Raw genomic sequence first — 12,183 nt, 5'->3', positions numbered from 1 at the left:
GCTGTTACGTTAAAAGTAAATTATTGGCATAATGACAATTATAATATATGTTGCCATATCTTGCTTAGTAACACTGTGAACTAAAATAACTTTTACAGCATCTAGATCTTACGAGGTGTGAAAAAATGAAAGCTATATTTTCTAATCAGAAACAACAAGCTTTATTGGAATAGTCTTTCGGTAATGAACGCTAATTTTGCATACGTAGCTAATGGTGTAATTATCATCTTACGCGGGTAGTTTATGAAACGAGCGTCTGGTTGTGTAGCTTGTAAAGTTTCATTTTACGTCTGGGAATCTTGTATTAAAAAAAACTTATCTGACATTTGTGGTATTAGTTTGTAATAATTATTTCATAGAATCAATAAGGCGAAGACTCGACTCATTAAGTTTTCAAATGATCATCATGTTAATAATATAATAAAATGTCTCTCTATAAAACTATACAATTTTTATCTTTCTGTTACATAGCTATTATGTTCATAAATTAATTGCAATAATTTATTTGCAATTGATACTTTTTATTGAAAGTATTTAAATTTAAGTACTTTATATTAATTAATTTTATACTGACAAAGATGTCCTAATTTGTTCATGCTCATGTTATTAGCTATAAGTAAACATATCAATTTAGCTGTTAGATATTCAGGTTGCTACGATGGAACAAATTGAACTGGAGTAAATTTCGTCTCTGCTATGTAACGAGAGTTACTGTGTATAAAAAAAATCGATCCAAAGTTTTATGACTAGTTCAAAACCTTATGTCTATTTTCTGATTAAGAAAGATGATATACTGAGAATATTATATAGAACATCCCTAACTAAACTTCCACAAAGATGATCTTAGTGCATCGAAGCGAAAGGAGGGAGGTGTGGTGGGGCGAGTGCGTCTATTTATGCAGCGCTATGCGGTCTAACACTGACCCCGTTAGTGCCACGCACGGCACAAGGATAGCCGCTTTGCCATCTCATTTTCATTTCAAGACGTCCTTTGGAAAATAACAGGTTCAGATTTTCATACGAAAGTACTTTGGCAGATACGGAAACGTCTTGCCGATATTTGCGTATCATTTAATATTACCAAATGACTAGAAGACGCGACCAATTTTAAAGTTGAAATGACTACTTGAACAATTTTAGGGTCAGGTGCTCATCATGAACTTTAAACAAAGCGGTTATAATATTATAGAGTTGTTATTGTTAGAGTGATATAATCGACATTTGACATTTGGATTTCCTGTGTATCGGCTATAGACTTTATAATTCTATTTGGAGTGTAAGGGGCTATGGTCTGCAAAGGGCGCCCTTGCCGCTCCGCCGGGAACGAGCGGATAATTTTAAAACGGGCAGGAAATCAGTGAAGCGCGTATGTAGGCCGCCTGGACTCTGCTGCCCCTCTGTTTTTATACCTATCGTAAAATAAGCACACGTATGGGGTTTCCGGGGAAGTGGGCTGAGATCCGACGTGAAATTGGGTCGTGATTATTTTTCGTCTGATTGAATTTTGTGTAGTACGTTAATAAGATATATGAAGTTTGATCAAATAAGTTCTCATTTCCTTGGAAACTAAAATATATGACAAGGAAATATTTTGTTTAAATTGACATTTGTGTACACAATGTAAGTCGAGGACAAGTCTCATAGCCATTCGTAACGTTACGTAAATTTTACGTTCCGTTCCAAAATAAAAAAGGTTATTTTTTGTTTTTCAGCTAAGTTATTTAATAAATGTAAATGTGGTGTGTTTCGGAAGGAAGATGGCGGCGGAGAGAATATTGTGCAAGTGCGTAGGCGCAAGGAGGCGTGTGAAACAGAACACTTAGTGACGCACCACTACCAGCTCTTGTTGTTCGTATGATTCACGGGTAGGAGGAACCTCTATGCGGTTTCGTGATAAGTGACGTTCACAAGTGGCTGATCACGTACACACATGATCATTAATAGCTCCAATTCAATCTCTATTGCGCTGCTCCGTTGTTATCGAGATTGCTGAGTTGGTCTTGGCTTGGCCACAGTTGCCTTGCGATGGTAGCAGGAGGTAGAGCTACCAATTACAGCTCATGTTACTGTACTAAATTCCGGGATTCACTCGGTCCTTTCGCTTTCAGCGGCGCGTGCGCTGCGCAACGCTCAAGGTCGCGGGCCGTTCAACTCGGATGCGACGCGAGTGTTGCGACACCGAAATATGTAATTGTAGAGGAGCCGAGGCGTTTGGCAGCGGCCGCGGCGCAAGTGGGTCGCATTGCGCAAGCGCCGGCCGAACGACAGATGGCGCGAGCGTCTTCCTTGTACGGCCGACGATTGGACAAAGACTTTTAGTTTATATATATGTCTTGTGAAATGTCTTTAAAATACATATTGTTTTGTCTAAGATTTTTCCAAGATTTCTTTCGAAATTAAAATTAAATGTTGTAATATACGTTGTACGTTAACTGAATACATCAGATTAAGATCCTAAGGTTTATTTCTAACGAGATTCTAATTAGCGGAAGACTATACATATATCGAATGAGAAATCCGAATTGAGGTCACATTAATTAGTTATGTTTCCGTTCTCGAAACATCAACCTGTTATCTATTATGGCCGTTTGATAAATAACATTGAATAAGTCTATAATCTACTAGACATATTTTGATTAAATCAATTTAAAATATATATATTGTCTAAAAAACAATTTATACTGTCAACTTTCTTCAGTGCAGTTTTAATGGCTGATGAAAAAGTAATAAAAACTGACAACAGTTTGCTCATAGGATGGAATCGTTCTTCGAATGTCACAAATAAACAGGAAAAGTTAGTTTGTTTTTCACGTAGAGTGATGTAAGTCCAATTTGGAAGTTCGCGAATGTCAATAATAACGTTCCGGTCCCCCGGCGGCGACGCGGCAAAAATAGTCGCCAACTATTAATATGAGCGCTAGCTGCACTGCCCTTGAAACGGGACGATCACCTCGCGCACACTCCCGCGCACGGCGCACACACGCACACTCGCACACGTTAGAAACGCACACATGTAAGCCTTATCGCGATGCAGCTCTGCAAAATAGACGCAACGATCATTTTAATTTCCATTTCGTTTGTGCATATACATATGTCACGAAAACACGCTTATAACGATAAGTTATTTTATATATTACTCGCATGTTCGTTGTTTCAGTTAATGTGCAATCAGCTATCGTATGTCGTGTAAACGTACGACAGATTCAGGTCATTATGATAAATAGAAAAACAACCGTAGCGGTATCAGGCATGCACAGCGGCGAGAGGATATCACGCAATCAGGGCCCAATCAGATGCCGATTAACAACAACCATTTCTTATTCGTATAGGTACGTTTTAAATTCTATTATGATTACTTTAGTAACATTTATATATCACCTGTGGATAGTGTTACCTGAGCTGGTGAAGTTGTTTTTGTTTGTGTCGCAGCTACCGTGCGCGTATTCCATCCAAACATTCGCTCTGTCGCAACCGGCATCACAATTCTTTGGAACCTCTCGACGCTAAAGAGTGGTGTTTCACATCGCCGTACGTCATGTAATTGGCCAATCTAGCGCCGAGTCAAGGCTGCGATGATTAGCCGATACGAACGATATCTGAATGTTTTCACCTATGTGTGTGCAGTTTCAACATCATTCATGTTCGAATTCAATGTGTCGATTTAGTGAAAACTTTCGAGGTTTCCTTACTTATGTGGCCTCCAAAATGTGAAATCGTCCTGGCCACTTGTATACACATTTTAATTTCATCGTTGATTTCCGTGTCGCAGCACCTGTTTTAATAGTTTCGAAAACGTATGAAAACGTAGCTTTAGCTTTAGCGTGGCACATACTCAAATCAGGTTTCGACTGCCCAATCCGAGTAGGAAGGTCGTGTGTTTCGCCAGTGGCTGACAATGGCGGCGCCGGTACCGCGCTCTTTTGCAATGTGTTTGCAACATCGAAATTTCGTGTGTGGTTAGCGCAATACCGCACGCCTCGCAGCCACTTCCAACATGACATGATCCGAACAGCCTCTGAGCACAATTGGAACGTATGATGACTAGATGAGTATAGTTCGTTAAAACTTTCAACTAATTCTATTTTAAATCTTAATCCTATTTGATTTTTTTACTTGTAAGACGTGTCATTATGGTTGAAAGTAAGGTTTTCTTCAAAATCCATTTCAGATTTTATTTGGTATAAATAACGAAGTATTTTTGAAGCAATTTATTCTCCTCTGCAGGCTTGGAGAATGTTATAATCCAGGTACCATTTACGTGTAAATTTATAGTTGTTGTAAAATTAAGGGTATTCTTGACGAGAATAAAGCTTAAAATCTATATACATATATTTGTTAATTTGTTTCTGTATTTACATACTGATATGGTGTGCAGGCAAAATAACCATCGTGACACATTAGTCCGGTCCGCTGTTATTGTTTTTGTGGCATGGTGAATCTTATCTTTTCCGTTCCCGCTAAAGCGTTTGGCTGTTGACTTTATTGTGTGTAAGTGAAAATAAAAGCGGTTATCCTGAATTATCGGCAAAATTTATCGGTGTCGGTGTAATGTAGCAACCGATTTAGTGTTGTGACATTGTGTTTAAGTATCGAAATTATTCAAGAAGAGTACATATCGTGGCAAATATTTTTCACTGTATTTACAATATTTTTAATGGTATTTTTTATTTCCTTTAATGATGCTCGACACTAATCATAAGTTTTACTGAGAAATGGTCATTACTTGATATAATAGTTCGAATTATTTAGATAGTTCATTGATAATATCAAAGTGCAAAACAAAGCAACTCATAGACACGTAATTAATAGTTAATTTTTAAATGCAACCATAATCGAAAGTGCTCGTTTCGCATGCGCCGGCGCAATACGTACGCTACGCGGTACGCATACGCGGACAGCGCGGTAGTTTTTGCATGTTTATATTAGGAGCACTGACCTTGTACAATGTCAAATAGCTGAGGACAGGCGTCCGATGCATCGCTATGCCAACGGGTTCCGCGCTAGGGATGCGCCTTCACCGTGCACCGTATCGAGTGAGATGTGATCTTTGATTTTTTAATTTTTGTTTTAATTTTGTCGCCGTTTAATATGATATATTCTATCATTACTTTCGACGTAGTTTTATTATTAAACTAAAAGAACATCAATTACAATTACATTAATTAATGATAATTTTAATATTAAAACATATAAATTATCTTTTTTTTTATTAACTAATCATCAATTTCTTAGCGTGTCTTATGATCTTGTCACGGCTATTGTTATATTTTCTAGGAAATCTGTGCTACATAAATGTGTGTGTGTTAGTAAACAGCGAAACGTGTTCATCACAAACAAATGTTCGATTCATGACGGAATTGTACTTCCCGTTTTTTATTGCTTTTGTTTAGTCGAGCGTTAGATGTTACTCAGAACTATTAATGTAGTAAAATATAATCCATCTGAATTGCAAAATTATATCGAAGACTGCTAACAGTTGTAGAACTGTTTTAAACTTATTTACTTAAAATGGTTACAATGCTGCTTTTAATTCTCTCGATACAAAACCAACTTGGTAGTCAATTTCAGTAAGCCGCTCGGTGCCTGTGTCGACGTGTAAATTGCTCACAATAATCGTCCATATTCTCGAACGCATCCCACGAGCTAATTCCGTATCTGAATTGATAGCTTTGTTTATAAAAACTTTACTTATCACACGTGTTTTTCTGTTACAAATTGTAACAAATGCATCGTGAGTTATTGTCGGGTGGGTGAATAATTCGGTTGTTTAATGTTCTCGGGAGACGGAATGAGGGCCAACTGGCTGGCAGCCAGTGCGCTAAACACGCCCCCGGAAGTCCGTAGAGGATCTACAACTTTGTTGTTACTATTAATTTGCTTTTTAAAGATTATTAATTTGCGTTTAAGGGCAATTCGCATTCCTTGGAAGTAATTCGTAGAATGACACATCATATAATTAATATATGTGGAATTATTGTACCATAGTCATGAACGATGAATTAAAAAATGACGAAACTATTAATATTCAGAGCAGATCTTTTTTTATTAAATTTAAAAAATATAATTTAATTTGTCAATTAGAATAGTAAAACAAATCAAGTAATAAAAGGTTAGCTTTAATAAAAATGTTTTAAAGATAACATGTTGCTAAGTTGATATATCTAAGGTTAAGCCGGTCCGCGCTGTTTGATGTTTCCCAAATACCCTGCGCGCGCGCAGTAAGGTGACCTTCCGGGTGGAGCGTTCACCGTAGGTCACCTTCCCACCCAAACAATGCTTTTGTTTCTCCATCTTTAATTTTCGCAACGCTATTTTTCATTCATTTTTAAACGTATAATTGATAAAGATATAATGTATAGAAGTAATTAATATAAAATAATTAATTTATTCGTTTCAATTATTGTCCAAAAGTAACTTTAGCTTGACTTGTTTAAATAAAACTTGTTTAAATTTATCGAATTATAATGATCGCTTTCTGAAGATAAAAAATTGTCTTTTAATATCATAATTTGGACGAGTAGCCATATTTAAAAAGAAGTAAAATCTTTGTCATAGATGATAATTAAGGTTCAAGTATGGGCGCAGGGCATGCGTACTTGCACGTTATTTAGGAAATAAGAGCGAAGTTAATATTTTTGAAGCGTAAATTACATCGAATACATTTGCGTACTTAGTGACTAAAATTGCACGTCAAAAAACGTAAAACAACAATATTATGTATATAATTAATTATACATAGAAGAATTACAACTCGTTAAAAAAGTTCATTCTAGACTAAAGTTTATCATTCAAAGTGCTAATAAAGATTTATAACTTCATTAGTAAGACGAGTAATGCGGATCTTGTGTTTGGTTGTCCACTACAATGAATTGGTATTCTCATCGAGTGTCCCAGAGTCGAGCAAAAACTGCAGACTACATATAAATAGTCGTATACATGGGCGAAACCGTCAAGAACAAGCAGTTACTGTCCACTGATTTGTATCAAGGAATAAGTATCAATCAAATACCGAGTCTGTTGCCGGTTATGCCCGCTAGAGTCCGAACGTCTCCAAATATATATATTACGTAACACTTAAGAAAATTAAGTCGTATTTTAATAAACTAAAAATCGGAGACTGTATTTTAGACTTGTCATAATAATTATACAAATATCTTGCGATAGAATCATGAAGTATATAACCTAAGATAACGTAATTAACTTATCTAAAATAAACTTTAACCATGTACATCGGCTAAGTAAAGTTTTATTAGAATGTTCAAATGCAAACTAACTTTAGACAAAACTTCGTTATAATTATACGAAGCAGGTAAACAGTTAGCTACATCAGTTACAAGTTACCGCGTCTTAACTATCATGAAATACATCGAAACGCACAACGTTTAAAAAACTTACCGGTTGGCCTTGGATGGGCAGCGACGTGGTGCTGCAAGGAGGTGGCGATCTGATGCTGCTGGTAGAAGGGCAGGAAAGGCGTGTGGAAGGGCGCTGGGGGCGGCGGTTGCAGCCGCGCTTTAAGCTCCTCCGCAGAGCCGGCGCCTGATGATGAAGATTCCACATCCGACACGCCACTGTCGGCTGGTGAGGGGGGCAGGGAACCTGGAGAAAAATTTGAAAAATTAGTAAACAATTTAATAGTTTTATTATAGCTTAAGATTATTAATCGACGAGGAAGCTTTATTTTGGAACAATTTTTTTATAAGTAAAATCTCTAATAAACGAAATTTCATTTGAATACGAAATGATGAAGTTAAAACTAAATTCATTCGGAAAGGATTGTTTCACTTTGAATTGCTGGGTAACGTGTTGTATTTGTTAATAAATTGTCTAAATCTCATAGAAACGATGAACTCAATGTTTCCGAGACAATTGTGTCAATCGGTAACTAATAATAAAATACACCGAAGCCGTTCGAAGTGAAATTAAAATAGGCATGACAGAGTCGGCCATCTTGCGGTTCTAGAAATTATATTTAAATAATGTATTGTATTTTTATTTGTTTCTGGGAAATTTTACAACTCTTAATTGCATCATTTTTGTTATCTGTTTGTGTTTATTCAGTTCGGTTGCGGTTTTTATATATACGAGGAACATAGTTTTCAATATTTAGATTCTAGATTTAAAATCGTGTCAAATAACGTTTCGTTTTTTTAATTTAAAGTAATGTAATATGAGAATTTTACTATGTAGGTATGGTCGGCGAACCATGTCAGTGAACTGTTTAAAAATGTAATTTGAATAAAACACAAATAAATCACAAAGACAGCATCTGTTGTTGCATCTAACGGTCATCTTGCATAATTCGCATGCAACCCTGCTATTAATCCCGGGTCTCTAAGACCCAACGGTCAGTTTGGACAATACGCTTAACTACCGTTAGAGGCTATCGCAGAAATGCACTTGCACTTAACCTGTTTCTGCCGCGTGGGAACGCATGCGTATGGTCAGCGATCTATTATTATGCAAAAATGCTTTGGTATGTTTTTAATTTATGATTATGCTGATTTCTCTGTCTTAGGGTCGCAAAGGCCGAGGGGCGATTAGGGTTGCATTTTTTTGCATCACAAATACTAGTGCTCGTCATTTCGGTGTGTTTCGTTTGCATAATTATTAAGTATAATTGTGAATTAGTTATCGCACGTCGGTTGTGTTAATATTCATGTGTGATATTTCACGGGTTACACGTTATTAAGATTCTGAATCGGGATGTGCTGTTATTTTGATTTCGTATACATTTGACCGTTTTGCTCGATCCGAGGTGACAGTTACTCGGTCCGTTTCACTTTGATCATAATTTTCAGCTCTACCTTCACGAAACATTCTCATGTCCGAGCCCTCGTAATAAAAAGTTTGACGAATAACGGTATTTAAATAATGTAATCATACGACTATACGGTAAGAAAGAAAGTTTTTTATTCATACGTTTCCTCGTCCATTGAAACTATGACTGGTAACTCCAGTGACCATTTGACCGGTGCGATGTTTAAAGCGCTGTCCACACCCCTTTGTGGCCATTGTCAACCCTTCAACGCCGGACAATGGCTATGGGAACCTGGAAGCTATGGGCCTCGCCGGCCACTGTTGACCATTTAAATGTTGAATGGAATAGTGTTACTGTATAATCACTAGTAAATAGAGCTATTTTAATACTACTGATTATTTTTAGAACAAGTTTTGGAGAAGCCGAACGGTTCAGTGTGTGTAATGTTGCAATGTTTGTATTTGTAAATTTATGAAATGAAATTGACACCAAAGAGGTTGTCGCTATTCCTTTTCAGAATAAAGATGCTAAAAAAGTATATTTGTAGTATCAACGTTCCGAATGAACGGTATAACATCGCTTGAAACGAATATAGCTGACAATATTGTAAACTGTGATCGTAGGTTTTTAATTCCAATATTTTTATATTGGAATTCAGTCTTAAAAGTGATAGGACTCTGTGAAGGCCTATCCGTCGGCCATACTATAAACAGTACTATAGACTCATCCGTTATTTTACTATAGAAAAGCATTGATAGCAGGCGATGCAGTGAGCCAGAGTAAACACAGTAACAAGGGACGTCTTCGTTCCCATGGTCGCTATTGGTAGCGAATGGAATGGTTAATATTCCTCTCTGTTTACAAACTTTATGAGCAGTTGAGACCGCAATCAATCTGAAATTATCAAATTAAAATTCTACTCTACTTTATATTTAAAATATTTGCTTTAATTATTAAATACCGAAAATAATGTACTTATTTATTGTAAGCGTGTAAGTAAAAATCGGTAACATTGAATTTATGAGGTCATTACATATTTGATGAGTTATAAGCGGTGCAGCTGCACGTCTGTCTGTTCACCTCTAGGTGTCAAGGCGTTTGAAGGGCGCGGAATATAATATAGCCTTTGTAACAATTTTGTACTTCATATAGGCACTATTTAGGATTGTCTTTGGTATTCAAGTTATATGGGTCTGTGAAAACCACATATATCTCTTTGAAGTTGTAGCTCTCAATTTGGTAAAACATCAAAGTTTTATAAACTCAAGATTTTTGGAATTTTGAACTGTTTTTTTTTTTAAATCATTAAATGCTTTAGGACTGGACATGAGGCAGCTTCAAATTAGGACATGAGAATTAATATGAACCGACTCTTACAATGTTATTAAATTTCTAAGACGTCGAAGGTATTCACCGAACGCGGCGGTCGGTCACTCGAGCCCGACCCAACGGCCAGGAACACGGAATTGGGCTATTGTCACAACCCTTTCATCTCACGTATCAAAATAATAAATTAACTATAAATAATGATCGCTTCGACCCCTTCGGTCCGAGTCTACCGGTCGGTTCGGAATGCGGTCCCATTAGTAAAATATCACAATACGGAACAAAAGTACCCCATCCTTCTTTTAATCGGACCATCTTTATGGAGTGACCGCTGTCCATCGCCTTTGTGCCAAAAGCGGCGTTAGACCATAATCCATGCGAATGATGACTTAGATTTTTTTGCATATGAATAATCGTGCGGTGAATTGAGTACATAAGGTGTTATATACTCGGCGGGTACACGTGGAGATCGCGACGTTACTACACTCTCGATCGTCGGCTCGTCTCCCGTCATAATGTCTTCTATACATTATTCGATATTGTGCTTTGATTTGTGATTCCCATTAGTTTTAATAAAAATATAGCACTGAAATTAATGATTTCATTGTTGTCACTAATGAACAATGAAAAATATTATATATAGTTCTATTGATATTACTATTTTATTATCTATGAATTAGATTTAAAAAATGGTAGAAATGAAAACTCGACACTTAGAATAAGAATTATTGATGTAAACAATTGAAATTTATGTAAAGAATATTATAGAAGAGAGTTTAACGTTTTTCCTCAGATAATAAACGAGACAGACGTCAGAATGGCGGGGAAAGCCCGAATTGTCTATTGACTAATATTTATGTTAAGTCATTAAGGGTATTAAGTATTGATTAATTGCATTAGCCTACGTGACTTTATTTGTTATGTAATGTTATATGAATGGAAATAATACGTAATTGCTCATAAAAGGTATTTTATATAAAATACCACAAAACCGATTTCAGCTCGGTTATATTTTGCAGCTTACAAGCTGAAAGCGATATTTTGAATCACGCTTCCCCAAATGCTTTTAAAAATATTTTTCGATCAGTTTTATTAAGTTGAAAAATATTATTAGAAGGGACGTCCATATTGTAAGATACAAAAATACTTCTAAACCATAAGTGAGAATTTCACTAGATCTCAAACAACAACCCTTTCCGCGTCGTCTTTTGTTATTCATTTCCTTTAAGATGTTAATGTGCTTAGGACCCTGAATATGACGTGCCGTTGGTCAGTTCCACAATTATATACGTGTTATATAATCTGAGAGGGATAAACCCGTGTGTATGGACTAGTGAACAAATTTGTTTAAGAGAGGACGGACTACGAGATTCTATTTCATTGACTAATAATAATAATAATAATAATGAGAAAAAGCTTTAGACGGAACATTATTTTACTATATTCTCCCAATCAATTTTAAATTTGCAAATCGTCATCGATTTCATTCATAAACTAACAATGAGTTGCGTTTGCGCACCCACGCGTGACATTCTAATAACGAAGTGTCAGCGCTGGCTGCGCTGATTCAAAAGGGACAGATGATGCATGATTAGAACGAGACGAGCGACAGATTAGTGGCTATTGTACACAGAGATGTCGTGCAAGGTGTATAACCCATTTTTGCATGAAGATATTTGAAATGTACGCAATGTGTGCAACCATCTGCGTCCCGATTGTTTGGTTAGGTTCGTCCCGCGGTCGGCACTCGGGACCCGGTGCGGTATTGTACGGGTTAAGCTTTGTGGTGTCGACGATTTTAGTGTTAATGTAGACGTTTTTGCACAAAACGTAATTTTATCTCTTCAAATATATGTATATCGGATTACCATATGGTAACCAAACCAACTTAGTTGGATGCTAAAGTAAATATGCGTTTGGTAACGGTGAATGATATTGTATTTGAATAAAAATATTTTGTTTCGACATATTTGTGATATTTAGTTTTAGATTTATTTTTTTACTAATTCATAAATAATCGTAAAAAATACTAATAATATTTTTGTTATATGATTTATTCGACATTATATATAAAGTGTTTTCGCCATCGAAAAAAT

General features: G+C 36.2%; 1 protein-coding gene across 3 annotated transcripts in view; it reads right to left on the bottom strand.

Annotated features, from left to right (window-relative positions):
* LOC113404464 (ecdysone-induced protein 74EF) overlaps window positions 1-12,183 on the bottom strand; it is a 151,558-nt gene that overhangs the window by 12,584 nt on the left and 126,791 nt on the right. For all 3 annotated transcript variants that reach the window (XM_026645359.2, XM_026645360.2, XM_026645361.2), the window contains one exon: window positions 7,396-7,599. In XM_026645359.2, coding sequence (XP_026501144.1) covers window positions 7,396-7,599 — 204 coding nt within the window. The remainder of the gene's footprint in view (window positions 1-7,395; window positions 7,600-12,183) is intronic.

This window comes from Vanessa tameamea, chromosome 5, assembly GCF_037043105.1.
Source record: "Vanessa tameamea isolate UH-Manoa-2023 chromosome 5, ilVanTame1 primary haplotype, whole genome shotgun sequence".
NCBI classification, from domain to species: Eukaryota; Metazoa; Arthropoda; class Insecta; order Lepidoptera; family Nymphalidae; genus Vanessa; species Vanessa tameamea.
Note: the sequence above shows the minus strand (reverse complement) of the source record. Positions and strands in the feature narration are given on the sequence as shown.